This window comes from Rana temporaria, chromosome 1, assembly GCF_905171775.1.
Source record: "Rana temporaria chromosome 1, aRanTem1.1, whole genome shotgun sequence".
Classification (NCBI taxonomy): domain Eukaryota; kingdom Metazoa; phylum Chordata; class Amphibia; order Anura; family Ranidae; genus Rana; species Rana temporaria.
The window spans coordinates 401,605,415-401,627,802 of record NC_053489.1 but is presented as its reverse complement, the minus strand read 5'-3'; the positions used below and the strand labels follow the sequence as shown (position 1 = coordinate 401,627,802).

At 44.7% G+C, this 22,388-nt stretch overlaps 1 protein-coding gene across 3 annotated transcripts in view; it reads left to right on the top strand.

Moving 5' to 3' along the window:
• Positions 1-22,388, top strand: part of DOT1L (DOT1 like histone lysine methyltransferase) — a 240,690-nt gene that overhangs the window by 162,897 nt on the left and 55,405 nt on the right. For 2 of the 3 annotated variants that reach the window (XM_040323279.1, XM_040323296.1), the window contains exons 13-19: positions 376-459; positions 3,504-3,738; positions 15,357-15,470; positions 19,352-19,443; positions 19,547-19,648; positions 21,572-21,709; positions 21,837-21,962. In XM_040323279.1, the coding sequence (XP_040179213.1) occupies positions 376-459; positions 3,504-3,738; positions 15,357-15,470; positions 19,352-19,443; positions 19,547-19,648; positions 21,572-21,709; positions 21,837-21,962 (891 nt within the window). The remainder of the gene's footprint in view (positions 1-375; positions 460-3,503; positions 3,739-15,356; positions 15,471-19,351; positions 19,444-19,546; positions 19,649-21,571; positions 21,710-21,836; positions 21,963-22,388) is intronic. The other variant, XM_040323288.1, reaches the window with a different exon arrangement.

Genomic DNA, 22,388 nt, shown 5'->3' with positions numbered 1-22,388 from the left:
GAAAACGCCAAATGCTCCAAAGCGCTGTGCGTCAAGCATTTTTTTTCTGTCTGTAAGCTTCTCTTTAGGCTGTAATTCTGATGTTTTTGTTTTTCTGCCTGTAAACTCCCTAATGTTCATTGACAAATAGACTAACCTATCGAACTGCTTATACAGTCTGATGAGGGAAAAAAAAGCCAAAAGCCTGCATAAGCAGCATTTTTTTATGCCAAGTATGCATGGACTTTTAAAAGTAAAGACCATTTGTATGCTGCTGGAATATCATTCAATGTGTTATATGTAGAAAGCAAATCGTTCCTTCAGTGGGTTGGTTTAGCCATTTTAGTAAATGAGTATTCAGTTTAGAAAAAAAAAAAAATGTGTTTTCTTATCAAGGAGGAACAGGAAGCAGCTCGTAGAAGGCAGCAGCGTGAAGGAAAGAGCAATACTACCACCCCTACAAAAATTCAGGAGATTAAGGTAGACAACCTTTGCTTCTATTACCTGAAATCCTGAAATGTAATCCTAATTACTTAGAGCATAGAAAACCGGCTATTTTTCAAAGTTAGTTAAAGTGTTACTAATGTCCGATTATAATTTTTTTTTTTTTTTTTTATAAAATAACAAACATGTTCCTCTGTGTACCTCTGTGCAGTGGTATTGCAGAGTGGCCCCGATCCTCCTTTTTTGGGGTCCCCGGCAGCGATATTGGCTCCTCCTCTTTTTATGACCACCATAGCCAGCTGGTTGCTATGGGGAGAAACTTAGTCTGTGTGCTCCCGACCTGTGTGTCTATGAAGCTGCGCTCCATAGACTTGTACAGTGGACTTAGGCTTGCCCCCTACTTCCTCTTCATTGCATTTGGTTGACGGCAGCAAGAGCCAATAGCTCCTGCTGCTTCTCGAATGCTGTGAGAAGAGGAAGTAAGGGTCGAATAGATGCAGCTGTGCACAGCTTCTCCCCTCTTACTCTTCACACAGGGTAGGGGGTGGGCGAGGGGTGGGGGGCAGGGAAATTGAAAATGTTTTTTTTGCCTTAATGCAAATATTGCATTAAGGTAAACATTTTTAGGTTTGTTAACGCTTTAAGAAATTAAATCTAGTGTGTGACATGGTATCTGGATGAAAATTGATGTGGGGTAACACATCAGCAGTTAGCTATTCGCTTGGGGTTTCTGCATTTAACCCCTTCCTGCTGAAGTAACACATATATGTGGCCCTACTGCACTGGGCATTTTTCCATGGGGCCGTATATATATGCATATTTCACCTTTGTGCTGGAAGCGTGCCGCACAGCATACTCGTAGCACAGAGGCCAGGGTCTCAATGAGATGAGCAATGCATCTTTTTCTTTCCTTGCAGAGGAGGGGGGGGGGGAGGAGTTTGTGTCAAATAGGTAAAATAAAGATAACATTTCTAGATCAAGTTTTGATCTAGGGTAGTGCCAGGGTTTGCTTTTGTGTCAAAGATCGGAGTCCGTATATTAGGTAGGATTTCTTTTTATTTTGCTGTTTTTTTTTATCATCGGTGTGTTACAGGTAGGTAGGGCAAAAAACAAATCAAAATGTGCACTATTGCTTCTGGATTGTACTACAGGTACAGATAAGATACACATATGTAGCATCTCTGTGATCGTGAGGAGCTGGGTTGTTCATTGGTAGGTTACAAATATACAGCTAAATTTTAAACTTTCTTTTTCTTTTTTTTTTACTATTGTGGGCCCGTTTTTTCCTTTTGATCATTAAAAAAAAATAAAAAAAATAGTGAGATATCCATAACCATTTACTAACAAATGAAAGCCCAATCTGTCCTGAAAAACACAAGGTATAATCCATCTGAATACACTATATAATTGTGATATGTATGTTTTTACTAACATGTCAAAGTTGCAGAATTGTGCTTAGAAGGGGGTTGTAAAGGTTTGTTTTTTATTTTCTAAATAGGTTCCTTTAAGCTAGTGCATTGTTGGTTCACTTACCTTTTTCTTCTAAATGTTTTTTTTTTCCCTTTGTCTGGATTTCTCACTTCCTGTTCCTCCTCAGTAAGCTGTTCTGGCTGACTAACCCCCAGCCAGAACAGCTGGGGTCATGTGGGCAAGTTTACTGAGGAGAAACAGGAAGTGAGAAATTCAGACAAAGAAAAAAAACATTTAGAAGGGAAATCAAAGGAAAAGGTAAGTGAACCAACAATGCACTAGCTTAAAGGAACCTATTTAGAAAATAAAAAACTAACCTTTACAACCCCTTTTAAACATTAAGAATTGTTTTAACCTTAGGCGTGAAGGGGTTTATTTGTTTTGGTATCTTCCAAGTTCTCAAACATACTCCTTAATGCCAGAAACGTAAATTGGTTACCTGGCTTCTCTGCATTTGACCATGTTAATTTTGCAGTGCTTGAATTTGGTAGGAATGCAAAGTTGCTAGATAAACTGAGGGATGAGTTACTTATTTGAGTCTGGGTACCTCCAGGGCTGAGTAGTGTCAGTGCTGTATAAACAAAATACACATTCTTAATGATTGAGCATAAGATGCTGCTGAAGCCAGCTGTACATTGATTGAATGTCATCCAGCTCAGCAGGGACTGGCTGAATTTCGATCTTTCTTTGGGCAGGGAGCTTGTGCAGCACTGCCTTGTCGGATTTTCCCTGATCAATCAGAGCTGCAGGCTATAGCCTACAATGCTTATCGGTGTATTCTGATTGTGGGGGAAGTCTGTTTTTTTTTTGCTTTTAGGGTACAATGGCTCGGTGGGAAGGATTCTGTGCGTTTTTGCCATGACGGCCTCTGCCAGACTCTTGGGCATTTAGCACTTTGGGGAGAGCCAGTTGCCTCTGCTCCTGACGCATGTTGTGGTTCCATTCTCTGAACCTCTATGTAATTATGGGCTTGCTTACACTTGTGATTATGGGACAGTAAAACCCTGTGGTTGAGCCATGTTTTTACTGCCCTGAAACCTCTCTTCCTTTTCCAGCAGAGGCAGCAGCCAGGGTGTAAACATGGCAGGGCCTAGATGTTTTCTTCACAATCACGGCAGAAAATACAACCCCCTGTAACACTCAGGCGGTACCGCTCACGAATCGCAAGCCATTCAAGTGAATGGGGCCACGCTGTAACTAAGCACAATGCTTGCAGTTGCAGCACAGCTGTCTGGTGTTTAGGCATTTAGAACAGGTGGTAAAGAGGTGATAAACACTTGTTAATGCTCACTGAAGAGCGATCTGAGCACGGCTCACTCTTCAGACAGCAGGTGTAAACAAGTCTTCTCTAATACAACCATGACGTCGTAGGCTGGAGGAAGAAGCCACAGCATGTAGCAGAAAACACAGGCAATCCAATTTATCTTGACATGTTGAATACTGAAGAGACTGATAGAGGCTGCAGTGCTGGAATGAAACTGAGGTAAATACTAAAGAGTGAGATTGACATGGGAGCTCTTCTTTTGTAAGCTGGCAGGATCACTTTAAGCAGAGAAGAATTTCCTTAGTAGTAAGAAAAACAAAAACCTAATTACTTATTTTCCTCTTAGGATTCTGCAACTGAAGAGGATAAACCAGCTCCTGTGAAAAAGACTTCACCTGCCAAAGCTCGTAGGAAACTGACCAAGAAGGGCAAAAAAATGGCAGGTCGGAAAAGAGGACGTCCCAAGAAACTCCTTCAATCAAATGGTGACCGCAAATCCTCCAAATCACCAACTGTACTGGAAGGCTTGCATCTACAAAATGGTCCTCCGCCTCAGTCGCCAACACAGTCAAGCCCTCAGGGTGAGGAGATGAATTGCTGTAGTCTTGCTAGACTAGTTTGCTATTGGTGGTTTTAAAATTCCATTGATCGTGGGGTTGAGTTACTAAAACTGGAGAGTGCAAAATCTGGCTTAGCTCTGCATAGAAACATCAGTTTTTTTTTTTTTTGTCAAAGCTTAGTTGAACAAGCTGAAGTTAGAAGCTGATTGGCTACCATGCACATTTGAAACAGATTTTGCACTGTCCGGTTTAAGTAAATCAACCCCAATGTCTTCTTCTTTTGCTCCTACAATTTTATTACTTGGAGGCTACTACTTCATACAAACTTCAGCTTGTGGATACTTTTCCGAAGAGCAAATTATACAGAAAGCATTTAGCAACGTTTAAGGTGTTGTCAGGGGCGGACTGACAACTCATGGGGCCCCCGGGCAATAGAAGATTATGGGGCCCCTGGCCTTACAGATGGCCACCAAGCCAGGAGGCATTACAGAGACGGGGCAGTTAAAATCTCAGGATTTTCACATCAAAATCATGTCAGTTTTGGACATATCAGGGACAGATGTAAAAAAAAACACAGATTTTTACATACTGTCCCTGGTTTTAATGAGTCTGGCAACCCTGATGGGGCCCTTTAATGGCATGGGGCCCTCGGGCAGTGCCCGAGTGCCTCAATGGACAGTCCGCCCCTGGGTGTTGTAAACCCTCAAGGTTTTTCAATTTATGCATTAATGTAAAAAACCTCCTGTGATGATGCAGCCACCCTTTAACTTAAAGGGTCACTAAAGGAAAACAATGTTTTAGCTGAAATGACTGTTTACAGGGTATAGAGACATAATAGTTAACTGATTCCTTTTAAAAATGATTAAAAATAGATAAAAACCAATCATATAATGTGCCTGCAGTTTAGTTTAGTTTTTGCTGTTGTTTCCTGGTTCTCGGATGTACAGAGCCAGAGAGCCAATAGAGGGCAGTGATGGATTGTAAAACGAAACTGGATTGGTGCTGACACACAGTAATCACACCTCCTTGATTAGTCACCACCGTGAGAAATCTCCCAGTACTGTGGTGATCAGGAAACAGACAACCAGGAAGTGTCCAGAACAGAGCATAATTACAGCAACATCAGAGCAAAAACGAACAATGAGGACATGAAACCAGGACTGCAGTAAGGTAAAGGAAGCTATTTAGCTAAAAAAAAAAAAAAAAATCCTTTAGTGATCCTTTAACTGAACCTGGTATTTCCAGCGACTGGGACGAGTACACCAACTCCAGCCGGTGTCTCGGGTCCTGATTGGAGAGATTGATAGCAGCGCAGCCATTGGCGTTAGGCTCCCGAGTCCTGCCGTCTGTGGACACGGGAGCGCGGCCGCACGAGTTCCCCGAGGGAGAGCTGCTCTCCAACAGGGCACTCGAGAAGTGGGGGAGCCAGGAGCGCCGCTAAGAGCCCCCTGAAGAGGAGGATGGGAGTCAAGTAATTAACCTTTACAGATCATTTTAAGCAGCCATCTTAAAACCGTTAACATGCCCTCCCAGTCCAGTTTTTCCGCAAGTTTACAACACTGACAAAGGTTTCAGAGGCATGCGACGACAAGAGGCTGAAAATATGCCCAGTGTAAATTTCTGCACTTGGGAATCCGCAGGTGGCATATATAGCCTGCCATACAAATTAATGGCTGTATTCGGCCATAAGTGAATGTGCAGCAAAGCATTGGCGCAATGTTTGGCTAACATGTGACCACTGTCCCAGCGATCGCATGACTGGAAGTTAATCTTGGTTATCGAGCTTTAGTCCAGACCGACAAATGGTCTTTGATAACACAAGTCTTTGTGCTGGGATTACGAAATGGGCATGCTGTCAGCACATAAACATTGGCTACCCACTGACGCATTTGTGCGGTTTGTGGATGGTAAAGCCTATCCTTTTGCCGCCATACATGTGTTGGGCCGTCGTAAAGGAATTGGCAATATTACAGCTCTGACACCCTGTTTGAGGTTTGATTTGTGCAAAAGATCCTTTTTTTTTTTTCCTTTTTTTTAAATTTCTGCATTTAATGCTTTCTAGTTTAAAACCACACAGAGTGTGTATAAAATCACTCTCCAAGATATCCATAAGTACAAATGTTAGAATATTGATGGAGGAAATTTGACAGCTATTTTTTAGTTATGTTGAACAATGCGCAGAGGCGTATTGCGGGCGTTATTGCCGCGGTTTCCCATTGTTTTAAATGGGAAGGAGCGGTATACACGCTGCTCCTCTCACCGCTCCAAAGATGCTGCTGGCAGATTTTTTTCTCTCCCGCCAGAGCATCGCCTCAGTGTGAAAGCCCCTGCAGTGCAGGAGTTTTTCAGGCGGTATAGCAGCGCTATTTTTAGCACTGTACCGCCTGAAAAACTCCTCAGTGTGAAAGGGGGTCTAACTTGCACGATTTCAAACCCGCATTTCAGTGCAAATTGTGGACACTTTGAAAGACATTTGTGCAAGTTCATGCACAGATGTCTATTAAAATCGTCCACCAAAGTCAGCAAAAGTAGTACAGGAACTACCATTTGAAATCGGCGCCGCACCGATTGGGACACTGACATCGCCAGGAATAGGCTGCGAACTGTCACAATGTAAATGGGGTCTAACTGTAAGCACTGATAATAGAGTTAATTGTGCCCCCTCCCCTCAAGTGGATGATCTAAAACGGAGTGCTACTTGGCTTACATTCAGAGTTCTGCAGATTGCCTTGCTGCCTTGTCTGATTTTTACGGTTATGCCGAAGTTGCTGTACTTGCCGTTCTGGTTGCTGTGCATCTTGCTGGTGTTATGTACAACTGCAGGACAAGTGTAGTTCATTGGTCCTGCATTGTACATCATGATCTTAAAAATGCCTGCCCACACTCTTTCATGGCATTTTGGAGTAAGGCACTTGATGCTTGTTTTTCTAGTGGATGAACAAGAATTATCAGCTGTTGTGGGTAGGGGGGCTCCAATTTGAGTTTGTTGTGTTTTTTTTCTTCACATAGCAGATTACCTTTTTTCATGTTGCCAGTGTTGTATACCAGAATAAAAAAGGCAAAATGGAAAAAAAAAAATTTTCTCATCCATTAAAGAGGAACTGCTGTCTGCTCACATACTATGTAATAAAAACATCTTTGCCATTCTGAAGCTTCCCTCCAACCACTTTGTATATTTTATATATACTGTGTGTCTGTACGTGCCAGATATGCTGCAGAAATCTCCCTCCACTGAGTCTGGCTGCAACCATTTTATCTGCTGCCTGTTCACTTACTGGATTTACACAGAGGCAGACCTGCAGCTTTTATTGGCTCTCTTATGGCTTCCCCCCCTTCCTGGAAAACTCTGTGAGAGAGCTGTGCATTATGTCATAGGCCTAGGCTTATTAACAAACAAGAAACAGGAAGTAGGCTGTATAAGGTGTTTACTGGCAGAACAAATATGTTTTACTATCCAAAGTTAAAACAACTAGGGCAGTAGATTTAATAGATGGAAAGATGAAAAAATTACTGAAGTTCCACTTTAAAAATCCGCTGGAGAGTGGATGTGTTCTCTTTAGCGCTCTCCTCTATTTGCCAGATTTTTCTACTATCGACAGTTAGCCAACAAGCGCTGAAAGATTGTTGCCAGATACGTTTAATCCTGGAAGTTTGGTCAGCCAAAAAAAGGCAGCTTTCCCAGTTTATACTGGTGTTCCCTGCATCAGTTCTTTGTTTATGGAAGCTTCTCGAGCCATCTATCCTAGTCAGATTATCTATGTTGGTTCTTTCTCTGACCGTTCTATAGTCGGCAGTGACTACTGGTCTGTGTTCAGGTTCCACAAGGCTGCACTATTCAGGTCAGGCCAGCATGTATGGGTATTCCCTATGCAGTTATCAGTCTAGCGCTTAGGCATTTTTGATTTGTCCCCATCTCTGCAGCTCATGTTAGTTCCTAGCAGGCTAACAGACCATGGTCAGATTGTTCTTAGATAATTGGTAGTGTATTGCAGTCCTCACCCTGATGGTAAGAGTGCTACACTCGTACGCTTCTGAGTGATTTGTGGATTCTCTTTCAGCTCATTTATGTGGACACTATAGAGTCTACATTTAAAGCTTTCCTTATGCTGATGTGAAAAAATCTCCACATTTAGGCTTCATTTCCATGGACATTTTTACAGCCACTTTTTTTTGCCTTTTTTACAGCTTAAAAACGCCTGTCCATGTTTAAAAAAAAAATATATATATATATCTATTTTTTTTTTGAGCTGGAGCTCAAAAACGCTGCTGTAGCGTTTCTGCGCATTTTTGCGCGATTTTGAGCATTTTTAATGTCTGGCATTTTTACAGCTCTAACGTTGGAGCTTCAGAACGCACTGGTCCTGGTTTTTTTTTTGCAGCTCAGCCATCTACAGCTCAAAAACGTCATGGTGGGCATGAGGCCATAGACTAAAATGGAGAGCTGTTTTTAAGCTGCAAAAAACACTCAGAAAAGTGGCTGTAAAAACGTCCATGAAAATGAAGCCTAAGAGTGAAAAATTACGTAATTTCTTACATGTACATATATTGTCAGCACCATCTAGTGGCCATAATGCAGTTTTTCCTCCTGATTTGATATGGGGGAAAAAACGCATTATGCCCACGATATAGGAAGTACATGTATTGGCCAAATTGCACTAATGTTTGTCACATCTGCGCCACAAACATTTCATATATAGACTTCCGGTTTGCTTCATTCATGCTTTGCAAGTTTGCAAGGCAACCACATCCAAAAGTGGTTGCTTTTGGATGTCCCAGCAGTATACAAACTCCTGTCACTTAATGGATGAGAAGCGAAATAGGATTGTTGTACTATGTAAAATCCTTTTTCTCTTCCGTTCATAGATGGACACAGCATCCTTTGACAGTAGGGTTATATCCGCTTCCTTTTAGGAGAGTTTAGGCAGAAAAAAAGCACTTTAAGTGTTAACAACACATTCCTCAGTGCAGCTCCTCCCAGGGGACGTGGCCCCCCGGGTACAACCCACACCCTGTTCTAGTAGCCTCAGTTTTTTCCTGCCTAACGACAGAGGACAGGCACTTCTGGAGTCCTGTAATCTGGAGATTTTTTTCTAGCAATTTTTCTCGCGTTTTATTATTTTTGTTCCTGCATTTTTGAATCCTGTGATTCTTCTATCAACAGCCGACTGGGTGACAGGCTGGGTCTTGACTAGGGGTGCAACAGATCACAGTTGATCCGTGATCCGAACGGGTCACCCCCTTCGGATCGGAACACGCTGTGATCCGCGGATTGCCACGGCTCCGGAGCTAGGCCGAAGCCGCGGCCTTTCCTAATGTTACGGCGGCGGCTCCGGAGCTAGGCCGAAGCCGAAGCCTTTCCTAATGTTATGGCCGCGGCTTCGGCCTACCTCCGGAGCCGCGACCATAACGCTAGGAAAGGCCCTCCTCTGTTTACACCCACAGAGGAGGAGCCCGTACTCGTGGGACACGCCGCTCGAGACACTGTCGGTACTTGCTGGGGGGGGGGGGGGGGTCACTGCACTGTAACTCAGAAAGGGGGTCACTGCACTGTAACTCAGAAAGGGGGTCACTGCACTGAGAAGGGGGTCACTGCACTGTATTCAGAAGGGGGTCACTGTATTCAGAAGGGGGTCACTGTATTCAGAAGGGGGTCACTGTATTCAGAAGGGGGTCACTGTATTCAGAAGGGGGTCACTGTATTCAGAAGGGGGTCACTGTATTCAGAAGGGGGTCACTGTATTCAGAAGGGGGTCACTGTATTCAGAAGGGGGGTCACTGTACGGAGAAGGGGGGTCACTGTACGGAGAAGGGGGGTCACTGTACGGAGAGGAGGGGTGGGGGTCTCTGTACTAAGAGGAGGGGGGGGGTCTGCACCGAGGGGGTACTATAGTTGGTGGGGGGGGGGGAGATGTGGATATTAGTGGGGGAGATTTTTTTTTTTTTTTGCCGATCAGAAAAATGATCCGATCCGAGGAACGATCCGAACCGTGAGTTTTTTGATCCGTCGCACCCCTAGTCTTGACTATTGTAGTCCCCCGCATGTTCGGCCATCGAGCGTGTGCCGGCCCCTCAGCTCAGCTTTGGGACGTCCACGACAGGCCCCGTTGCTCCAGGGCGGCCGGGGAACTTCGGTTCTAGGGCACACATATGACCGGTCTTTTATGGCTTTGTCACAGTGTGTCTGGCCGACAGCCATGCCGTTTAGCGGACGTTGGTTCTGTCTGGGATACCTCCAGCCGGTGGTCGCAGGACGGGTAAGTAGTGGCCCCTTGCTCAGGTAAGTGGTCTGGCTGAAATTTTCCCCTGGGAGGTCGACTGAGGGCTTGCCCTGCTTTCCTCTCTCCCTTATTTTCCTCTCCCTCCTTTCCCATTTGGGTAGCGGCTGTGAGGGGGGGGGGGGTTTCTGGGGTCTCTGATACACCTGGGCTTGTGTGCATAGCGGGGGGCTGGGTGTGTTCACTGCAGGGGCCTGTGGTGTTCACTACGGGGCCTTTTTGTGTGCTATGGTGACTTTGTGCTGTACTGTTTTTTTGCTGTGTCACTGTCTTTTTAAATGCGCAACGGCCGCCATTTTGCCGGAGTCCCGTTTTACATAGCTCGGCGGCCATTTTCTTGTGGTCCAGGACTGTTTTTTTACACATTCGGCGGCCATCTTGGAAATCGTTTGGCCGCTTTAGCGTTGCAGAAATGACACAAATCTGCCTAGAGGGACAGACACAGCACAGCCGACTTCTCTGCACACTTAGGCTTCTCTCAGACCGCGTGGCACCTGGGTGAGGTGGTGAGTTTCCCTGGGGGGCCCCATACATGTAAGGCCGGGAGGTGACCGTGGGTGACTCTGCTTTGCTGTTAGGTGACACAGCGGGGGGGTATTGGGAGGCCTGGACAGGTACTTCTTCCCCTGTAAGCCTGTGTTAACCCTTGCTGCCCCTCCCCCTGCCACATCTGCTATGCAATGTCGGTGGCATCTTTTCTGGCCAGTTTGAAGCGACTGGTGGCCGGCTGGGGGGGATATTAGCGCCCCCCTGCCTGGCCTGCTTCTGGGGATATTTCTGACACTGTATTGTCAGATGATGCGGGCTTAACCCACGCACACAGTGAGAGCGACTCTGGTCAGGGTCGCTTACTGTTTGGGAAATGTTGGAGCTATTTTTTTCTGCAGGCGTGATACTCAGTACTTGAGGATGGGGCGGGGGCACCTGCTGTGCCAGTCCCTTTTGGGTCCCGCAAACCGCCATGCAGTGACAATTTTTTCCTTGTGTTCCTTTTTTGGGACAGTCTGTGTTACAAGGAATGGGATACGCCGCAGACAGTTTTTGCCTACGACCCGTTATCCTTTTGTGGAGGACCTTTTTAGTAAAGTGGGTCTCTCCTCCGTCCGTGGACCCTCCAGTGTCCGGGTTGAGTTCCACCATGTGGATGGGGCTCCTGCCTTTGAGGACCCCGCGGATGGGAGAATGGAGGCTGTGGCCCGCTCCATCTTCGTGGTAGGGGGTTCGGCTGTGAGACCGGTTTTGGCCGGAGCTCTGCTGCCACGGGCTCGGACTGTACGGGCAACGTTTTTTTGCTGCAGGATGCTTCCGAGACCTGCAAGGACCTGGCTGAACGATTAGTTCTGGGTCTTAAATTTGTCTGTGGGGTCGGTCCTGGTTACGCTCTTGCTTCCAGGGCTTCCGCAAAGAAGGCCTTGGTGGATTGCCTTTTAGGGGTGAACGGTCCTTTTGGGACTTCCCTGAATGGCGGCATTGTGGATGCCTCGGGTGGTTAGAGCATGCTGTTCCCACAGTCTGGGAAGGGCTGGGGACCTCGCCATGAGCAAGGACCCTCCTTTACTACCCCCAATCGTTTTTTTTGCCCACCCTGTGCGGTGGGGGGAGGTTTGCAAGGTGCTAAGACCCCCGCTGTGGGGCAGCAGCGCCCCTGGTTCCGCAAGCCTGCGGACATACCTGCTTCCCGTGTCTCGGGTGGGGGACCGGCTTCGCTAAATCACGGTTCAGTGGAGGTCTCTCCTCCCCGACCTTTGGTTTGCGACGTAGTTTCCTCGGGGTACAAGTTAGAGTTTCTCTCGTCTACCAAACAGGATTTTTTTTTTCCTCCAGCCTCTGGCTTCCTCCGGTTTGCCGGTTGGTTCTGTCAGGGGCTGTCCAGGATCTTCTGGTCGGGGAAGTGATTATGCCAGTTCCCTCGATGGAACGGTCTCAGGGGTATTATTCCAATCTGTTTGTAGTCCCCAAGGAGGACGGGGTCCGTCCAATCCTGGGCCTCAAGGCCCTCGTTTGTTTTTGTCAAAGTGCAGAATTTCAGGATGGGGATTTTCTGGCGTCCTTGGATGTCATGAAAGCGTACCTGCATGTCCCTATATGCTCAAAGCACCAGAGATTCTGGGCTTTGCGGTCTGGGAGGACCATTTTCATTTTGTGGCCCTCCCGTTCGGCTTGGTGTCGACGCCACGGGTTTTCACCGAGGTGCTCGTCCCGATACTGGCCCGGCTGTGACAGCGGGGGTTTGTTATCATGGGATGTCTGGACGACATTCTCCTACGAGCTTCTTCGCGCTCTGAATTAGTGGAGCCGTGTCTATCACGTGTCGGACTCTCCAAGAGTTCGGCTGGCTTCTGTATTGTCCAGTCAGTGTGGATTCCGTCTCAGGGACTGGAATTCCTGGGACTAGTCCTGGATTCCGCCGGGGCGGGAGTTTTTTTCTCCTAAGGGAAAAAATTCAGACTCTGCAATCTGCTGAGCAGCAGTTGTCGACCTAGAAGTGGTCATCTCTGCGATTCTGCATGAGGGTTCTGGGTCTGACGCTGGCCTCTTTCGAGGCGGTTCTGTATGCCCAATTCCACACCATGGTGCTACAGAGGGAACTGCTGTCACGTTGGTACAAGCTTCCGTCATCTCTGGATTACTAGGTTCATTGAGTCAACTGGTCAGGTTTCCCCTGGTGTGGTGGCTGGCGTCTCCGGTGCTTCGGGCCGGGAAGTCGTTTTCTGCGGTGCCAATGGACAGTGGTCACGACGGATGCTAGCCTTTCCGGTTGGGTGGGGGGGCGTTTGGGGCACCCAGTCAGCCCAGGGGCGCTGGACTCAGGAGGAGTCTCGCCTGCCGATCAATATTCTGGAGCTCCGAGCAATCAAGCTGTGCCTTGCTAGGTGGTCACTGGATCTGCAGGGCCGACCGATCAGGATCCAGTCCGACAACGCCACGGCCGTGGCGTACGTCAATCATCGGAAAGGCAGACGGAGTTCTGCTGCGACGGAGGGTCGCGCACATCCTTCGGTGGGCCGAAAGGTCCGTTCCGGCTCTATCGGTCATGTACATTCCGGGAGTACGGAATTGGCAAGCTGACTTCCTAAGTCGAACTGCACTAGACCAAGGAGAGTGATCTCTCCAACCGCAGGGGTTTCAGGGTCTGTGCCAAAAGTGGGGCACTCCAGACATGGACCTTCTAGCGTCCCGCCTCAACCGGAAGGTGCCACGATTGTGGCCAAGTCAAGAGACCCGTGGGCGGTTGCGTCAGGCGCGTTGGTGGCTCCTTGGGGTCACTATCGCCTATTCTACACCTTCCCTCCTCGGAAGCTTCTTCCTTGCCTGCTGCGCAGACTGGAAGCCGAAGGGATTCTATCAATCCTGATTGCCCCAGATTGGCCGCGTCGCTCCTGGTACGCGGACCTGGTGCGTCTGGTGGAAGACGCCCCCTAGCGTCTTCCCCTGGGAGATGATCTTCTGTTACAGGGTCCGATCTTCCACCCTGTTTTACAGCCACTGGCTTTAGCGGCGTGGCTGTTGAGAGCCAGGGGCTGAAGGACCGAGGCCTATTGGGCTCGGTGGTCTCTACCGTGCTGCCTGCACAGAAGCCTACCTCACGTAGGATTTAACATCGTACGTGGAAGGCCTACATCTCTATGTGTGAGGAGATGAAATGGCACCCTCGTACATATACGTGGTGTACAGGATTCTGCTGTTTTTACAGCAGGGAGTGGATCAGGCTCTCGCCTTAAGTACGGTTAGGAGTCAGATTTCTGCTCTGGCTGTTTACTTTCAGCGCTTGGCGTCGCACTCCTTGGTGCATACGTTTGGTCAGGGGTTCTGGCATGTGGCCCCTCCGGTGCGCCCTCCACTACCCCCATGGGACTTGAATTTAGTCCTTTTCGGAGCCTCAGGATGCTCCCTTTGAGGACATTCGGGAAGTTTTTTGTTGACTGTCACAAAAGGTGATTTTTTTCTGGTAGCAATTACCTCGATCAGACGAGTGTCTGTCTGAAGTGGCGGCCTTGTCTTGCAAGGCTCCCTACTTGGTCATCCATAAGGATGAGGTGGTGCTGCGGCCGCAGCCGTCTTTTCTCCCCAAGGTCTTTTTGGCTTTTGACATTGATGTGGACATTGTTCTTCCATCCTTATGTCCTTGGCTGAAATGCCAGGAGGAGGCCACTTTACATCCTCTGGATGTGGTTCGGGCCCTACGAGTGTACTTATCTGCTACGATTCCGTTACGGAAGTCGGACTCACTGTTCGTGTCGGTGGCTGGCCCTACAAGAGGGGCCTGGCAGTCTCGTCGGCCACCATTTCTAGGTGGATCCGACGGATTGTGCTTCAGGCCTATACCCTGAAGGGGCGTGCGCCCCCCTTTCGGGTTACGGCGCATTCGACCAGGGCGATTGGGACCTCTTGGGCTTTCCGGCATCAAGCCTCTGTGTTACAGGGGTGTAAGGCAGCGACCTGGTCGTCGATCCACACTTTTTCAAAGTTTTACAAGGTGGATGTGAGTGCATCTTCTGATGCCTCCTTCGGCCGCAGGTGTTACAGGCGGCAGTTTATGTTTGGAGTTTCTCTGTTAAGCAAATTCGGTTTTGTTTGGGGTGTAACCTGGTTAGCTGTTATTTTCCCACCTCTCGAATTTTTTTGACACTGCTTGGGGACGTCCCTACTGTCAAAGGATGCTGTGTCCGTCTATGAACGGAAGAGAAAATAGGATTTTTGTACTCACCGTAAAATCAATTTCTCTGAGTTCATAGACAGACACAGCACCCACCCCTCTTTAGTTTGTACTGCTTATTACGAACTGAGGCTACTAGAGCAGGGTGTGGCTTATACCTGGGGGGCCACGCCCCCTGGGAGAAGCTGCACTGAGGAATGTGTTGTTAACACTTAAAGTGCTTTTTTTCTGCCTAAACTCTCCTAAAGGGAAGCGGATATAACCCTAGTGTCAAAGGATGCTGTGTCCGTCTATGAACTCAGAGAAATGGATTTTACGGTGAGTACAAAAATCCTATTTTTTTAATTATTATTTATTTTTAAAATCTGAAGCGCACAGGTCCCACCCCTCAGTCTATTTTCATGTTTTCTGTACTGCTTTGCTACAAAACTGAGGTATGGTAGTTGTTGCCAATGTCCATTCCTACTGTAGGAGACAGTATAATCGCCAGCCTGAGACTTCCTGTCCTTCATTTGCACTTCAAGAAAAGGATTTTACAGCAAGCAAGTCCAGTTTGAGTTTTCATTTTTTTATTTTATTTTTTATTTCAAAGAACATTTTTACAATATTTTGCTAAAAGTATCTGCTGCACACAGAATTACGTTTTTTTTTGTTTTGTTTTTTGAACATTAAACTGGAAGCAATTTTTTTTTTTTTTTTTTTTGTAGATGTCTGCAAGTCACCTCAAAGTCCCCATTACCAGCTACCTCTGAAAGCACAGCGTCAACCTTCCAACCAGCTGATGTCTTGTCCCACACCCCCAGCACTGCAGAAGCTGCTTGGTAAGAATATTACAACAGTCTTTTGTAGCATAAGTCTGCTACCTTGTACTCCTAGAAAGGAGATCAATGCCTTTGAGAAGCAGTTAACATGTATAACAACATTCTTCTGGGTAAGCTCTGGTATTTCATTGTATTGTCTTGGTAAATGGCAAGATGGCATATGATGAGCTGTAAGAAAAATCAGGGACTGGAAAGTGACTTAAAGCGCAACTAAATCCTCATATTTACAGCCAAAAAAAGAGCTGCCATCTTTGTGTTGGATCTGCAGTTGCCATTTTGCTGTACATTTGATAGCTTGACAGTTTACTTGAGAGCTAACATGAGTACACTAGTAACTGCAACATTTACATATAATTTATGGCATGCTTTGAATGTAAGGGCCTTTTCACACTGCCCTATACAGCTGACGCACACTAAACCGCAGTGGTTTTGTTTGTGGCAGCTTTCTGTTCCATTTGCAATGAGCTGGCAGTGTGGCACACTTTTTAGTGCATCACGTAGCTCCCTTTTTTTTTTTTTTTTTTTGTTTGTAACTTTATTTTAAGTGCAAATGACAGTGACATGCAATCCTGCCCATAATGCTGCAGTAAAATACAGCATGTCTGCTTTTTATTGCAGAACACTGCACCACGCCTCCAGGGTGCATTGCAGTGCAAAGAACAAGTGTGTCCTAGCAATGATTGGCATTCTTCCAGTGCAGAAAAATGCAGGTCACGGCTATGTGTGAGCTGGCCCTAACTGTTTTGGCAAACGATTAAACAAATGGGTTTAGTTCCGCTTTAATTGTTGAAGACTAAACTGACATTTTGTGACAAGACTATGTAGAAAGGTGTTTAATCTGTATTTTCCACTAATAGTTGACGTACCAAAATGGCTCCACTAGCCATATAATGACCAAATTGTTTCCGAAAGAGTCCAATGACTTCTTGGGGTGATGTTTACCACAATTGTCAAGGCAGCTTAGTTTTGTGACTAAGGGAATTAATTTTGTAAAATTACATTTCATATATAGTTCAGTTGTACTGAGGCAAAGTTTTAAATTTAAGAGATGTGCTTAATGTCTGACCTATTTTTAATGTTCTCTGTCTGACATTCTGCCTTTCTCTAGCAGCATTATTTGCCTCTGAAAGTTCTGGCCTCATCCTTCTCTGTCACCTCCCCGTTTAGCAGCTGCTTTCAGCAGTGGAGCCTCTCGGGTGATCGTGATTAGCCTTCTTTACCAAGGCTTGAGCAAAGGCTCTCTGCTATTAAGTCTGCCCACATGTTCTCTCTTTGTTTATCTTCTTGCACTCCTTTGTTTAATCCTGCTCCTGTCTCCTTCTACATTTACTTCTGTTTTTCTTACCTAAACCCCCACCCCCCCTCCTTGTGTTTTTTTTTTTTTTACCTTGAATGAAATTCAGGTTAGTTGTGTCTTTGATTCCTGAGTTATGTTTTTAGTGAAATCCACATTTCTTCTAATGCACTTTGCAAACCTGATGAACCAATAATGACATTCAAAGAGTGGGGGTCAACTCACAACTTATACAGGAAAATGCAAGCATTCCATATTAAGCTAGTTCTTGTACCTCTGTATTTATGATGGTTTTGTCATTCCGTTTTCACTGAACCAGCTGAACAAAAGCAGTTATTTTTGTACTTTTTTTTTTAAGTCGCGCTCAGTTTCACTTGTCATGGTTTTTCAGATTGAGAGCTGCATTTCCTTTAATGCAACTCTCAGAATCTGCTAATCAGATTCAGTTTAGTGAAAATTATGAAAGCACAGCTGAATGGCTGTCTACTACAATTCATGGCCTTTTTTATAATAATCACAGTATGTAAGCGTTGTGTGCTAGTTGGGATTTTTTAAGCCTAGTACACACGCTGAATGTAATGTTGGGTGGCACCAGTCGACATTAAGCCTGTGTGTATGGCAGCTGGTCCTTCTGTTGAAGGGGCATGGAAAAAGGGCTGCCGACTGCCTCCCGATCAGCACTCTCAGCCAATGGCTGAGAGCACTGATCAGAGTGTTCTGGTGGGTGGGGGGCACCCCCCTGTCAGAACACAATAGCACGACAGGGGAGATCGCTGTACTAACATCAGATTGTACAGTGGCTCCTCCTGAGCTGTCAGATTTTTTGTTCAGCCCTGCTGGGTTGAAATAAAAAAACTGGTAGTGTGTACCAGGCTTTAATATTCCTGTCAAGCTAATATCAAAAAGATTTTTTTTTATTAGGCGAAAATTGCTACCTTTTTAAAGCAGAACCCCCCCCCCCCCTTTCAATTTAAAACTTCTGTCAGTGCAACTCGGTTGTTTTGTTGTTAATGAACAAACACTAGAAATGTATTGGTGGTTTCGGCTGAAGTTGGTTATCTGTGTAAAATTGCACTGTTGGGGAGTCCTGGTGACCACCAGTGTTGAACACCGCTGGTTTACATATACAGAGAGAATAAAATGAGGTGGTGGGTTTGCAGTAGGGGATGCAGTGGCTGTATAATGTGTAGGGGTGTGGAGTTCATGTTGGGACTGCTAAAGAGCAGTGGTCTTCTGCTAAAAGTATTTGAAGTTTCAGACTGCTATGTTCTTTTAGTACCCTGCATTTATCTTATGTACGGCAAGCTACATTTGGGCTTTAAGTGGGAGGGACAGAACCAGAACAAAATGCATGCCTCTATTTTTAATAGCAAGCTGGTGGAGTGTCTGCTTTGCTAGAGCGTTTAGAGTTCTGTTTCCAAAATGGTTAATTTAGCATAGGGATTGATGTGTTTTGAGAAATAACAGTTAAGATAGTTATGCAAAAAAAAAGTAGAGCGATAAAGGCCTGAGAAGGGAGAGAACAAATGAATGAGGATCAGCTTTGGAGTGTTTGGAGAGAAGACAAATTGTCAGATATGATGCCAAAAAGAGACACATGGGCTCCTAAATCAGGGTTTGACAAATTTGCTTGGCATCTAGGAGCAAAGCCGCGGCATCAATTACCGGCGGGCGCCAGGTCACAATTTCTTGTCGCAATTGCGACCTGGCGCCCGGATTTTGTAGAGCCCTGTCCTAAATAAAAAAAAATATATATTTATTGTAACTTTTTTTAAATTAATGAAGTTTTCATCTTGGTTCATAGTTTACCCTGTTCTAGTATGTCTTGTTGGTCCATTCTCTGTGACCAGTCTATTAAAGAACAAGCTTTGTTTCTCTTACATATAGGTGTATAAGCACAGACCTTTGCTTTTGAGGAAAAAGAAAATTAATGACGGCAGGTCTCAAATGTAGAGAAAAATAGAACAGGTTTTGTATAAAAAGGAGAATATTCTGTTCCTCAGAATATATTAGAAATCAGTCTCTTACCAATGTAGAATATCACATATTCTTTGTGATTTTATTGTGTCTTGCAGGTCCATTTGTGAAAGGCAAACATTTTTGCTAGTAGTTGTCGTTAAAGAAGCTTCCTTGTTAACAGGTCTAATTAGGGCCAATTCCAAAATACTCGTATTTGTTATCTTGGAGCAGTGTAAAACCGTTTTATTTTTTGGTGTTGCATGTGTTCTGAGTAATTTTAGACTATTGCTTGCTCCCGCTATATGCATTTATTTTTGCCTTTTGTGGTGAATCGGAATGTCATTAGTGATTACTGATCTCTCTCCCCCCCCCCCCCCCCCCCCCCCCAAGTCATGGAGACTTACCATCGTTTTTTTTATAAACGGTTTTATTGCTGCTGCTGTTCTTTGGAGCAAAGGTAGTATGTACTTTTTTTTTTTTTTTTTTTAAATACTTTTTCCAGGAGTAGTCTCTTAACAAGCTTATCTTATAAGTTCTAAATACAGGAGAGCTCTTTCCTGAGTTTGTTAAACTTTTTACCCCATTTAACTTTATGTGCAGCTCTTCACTGATTTCTTTTCTGTCTCAGACTCATTTAGGGTACAGTACCTGCAACTTATGTCTTACATGAAGACTCCCCATTACAAAGCCGGACTGCAGCAACTGTTACATAAGGAAAAAGTATGTTATTTAACTGTTCCTCCTTTTTTCTTTATTCTCAGACACAAGTTTTTTTTAGCTGACATCTTTTCTATACTGATACAGATTTTCTTTAAACTTTTAGGAGAAAAATTCCCAGCTTCTTGGTACTGCCCAACAACTTCTTACACATTGCCAAGTTCAAAAGGAAGAAATCAAAAAACTGTTTCAGCAGAAGCTGGATGAGGTATTGTAAACCGATGAGCCAGTTTTTTTAAAAAATTTAGCACTCGCATATAGGATGCGTGATTTTTTTAAAAATTAGTATTGGGGCTTTTGCACACAGGCACCAAAAACGCCTAACCTTTTTAGTCATTAGGGCATATTTTTCTCTTTTACCGATCTGGATCCAATCAATTGCTTTCACTGGACCTGTACACACAGGCACATAAATATCAGTAGACTAGAGCTACATTTGGATCACTAAAAAATAAATAAATGAAACACAAAAGTCTGTTACTGGTCAACGTTTTATGCACAATAAGCCACAACAGTCCTAAATTTGGCATTATAAGAGCTAGAAGAATTTTTATGCACACATATATGCATGCAAAAGCTCGCACCATATACTGACCATACTCCTGTTTTTTTAGCAGGATCTTTCTGCCAGGAAGATCTATTGTTCAAACATCAGTACCGTGTGCAAGAACCCTTATGCTGTTTTTACCAGTAATTTTTAACCGTGCAGTCAAACCTCTGCTTTGGAAAATGTACATTTTATTGCCTGTCAGAATGTGCAGTTTTTGGCATGCCCTACATGTGTTGCTTTTAAAACAATATGAAGTGGACAGAGGTTTCCTGTGTGTTTAAGTTTTTAAGGCAATGCATGTTAAAAACTGGTGTTTCAAGGAAAATTGGCTTAGAACCTTGCTAACAACATTGTAACAACTAACAATTGTTTCTTGTTAGGAGAATTGTATTAAGGGTACATTCACACTGCCTTTTTTGTTTAACTGTGCTTAGGAATGGTATTCCTCCTTGGTCTTGTTAATTTGTGTGAGTGCTCTAAACCATGCCCGAGACCGCTTGAAAGAATTGGACCCAGGCACAATTCACATGTGGTCCACTATGATTTGTCTCACTGTGTGCAAACTGTGCCTGAGCTTTAAACTCTCCATAGATCACTGAGAACAGAAGTGCAGGCATTATTGTGGCCTGGTTGGCATAGGTGATGATGTAAGTGTAACTTGGAACACTTGCTTAAATTAAAGCCCAGTGTGATTGCAGACCAGCGGGGGAAATGTGAGGGGGACACTTAAGCTCAGACATGGTTCAGTTCAAGCAAGCCTAGTGAGTGCAGTCCCTACGCACATGCTCTGTATTCCTTTTTCAGGTGTGCTAAAATGCATGAAAACAGATGTAAATGCAAACCTATCTGAAATATATTTAACATGCTACAAAATTACACTTGTACGGTTTTAGGAGTGTGACACTAATTAATAGAATAAAAAGGCTAAGGGGTTGATTTACTAAAGGAAAATATACTGTGCACTGTCTCCGAAGCTTGGTAAATGAGGTAAAGTTTTTCTTTGAAAAGAATAGGTCCGCCCACGCCATGAAAAATTTAGTCAGCAGCTACAAGTACTGTAGCTGCTGACTTAATATGTGGACACTTGCCTGTCCAGGGAGCCCGCTATGTCTTCAGATTGGCTATCTCAGGTACATCTGCGACCATTGCTGGTAAGGGAACTTGGCAGTGTACCCTTTTGACCTCACAGCCGGTTCCCTACTGCGCATGCGTGAAGAGCGCTGTGCTTTCTAATGGGCCCGGTGGCAGAGGAAGGAGGAGGGGGGCTGAACTTGCGAGAGACAGCGCCACGGCCCCCGTCTCATGAAAGTGGGGAAAGGAGACCTGTCAAAAACAAACAAACGTGCACAAGTTCCACTTTTTGGTGGAACTCTGCTTTAATCACATGCAAGAAATATAAAAATGCATTTTTGTATTTACACGATTGGATGATGAAATCCAGCAGAGCTCCCCCTCAGTGCAGTGCAATGTATATTTGCCTTTTAGTAAATCAACCTCCATGTTGCAAAGAAATGCTCAGTGCATATTGATGTGTGCATCTCCCCTCCCATATGTACTTGACATTGATTTCTGACTTTGCAGCTGGGAGTCAAGGCTCTTACTTACAGTGATCTCATTCAAGCCCAAAAGGAGATCTCCGCTCATAATCTACAACTGAAGGAACAGAGCCGACAGCTAGAGCAGGAAAATGGTGAACTTAGAAACCGCAGTTTGCAGCTGGTGAGTAAAAATGGCATTAAATTACAAACAGAAATTATAGGAAAAAGGTAACCTGATGGGTTTAAAAGAAAAAACAATTCCACAACATGTTGAACACTTTTGAGGACAGTTGCTTTGTGTTTTTCAGTTGAAGGCACGTTGTGAAGAATTGAAGCTGGACTGGAATACGTTGTCCCTGGAAAATTTGATGAAGGAAAAATTGGCACTGAAAAACCAGATTTCTGAGAAGCAGAAGCACTGCTTGGAGTTACAGGTATGGTTGTGCTGTAGCGGTTAAATAATAATAAAAAAAAGATTCAAAAGTACTTTGTAATATCGGCATAGCCATGACATTTTAGCAGCCTTTTAGGAGACCTAGTTTGCTGTCTGTTTTAATTTACCCAGCTAATCTTAACCACATTTTCACGAGGACAATTTTATAATTGTGCTCATGATAAAATCTGAATTCTTTTTTTGCTAGAAATTTACTATAAACCCCCGAACAATTATTTAACAAGTATTTAAAAAAAAAAAAAAGCACAGGCCCTGTAAAAAAAAATGCTGATAGTTGCAATTATTATTTATGTTGCATGATATTTGTATATATTATACAAGAAAAATACTAAAATGTATTTTTAGTAAACGCATGCTACAGTGCATTCACAAAGTATTCAGTTCGCTTATTTTCTATATTATGTTG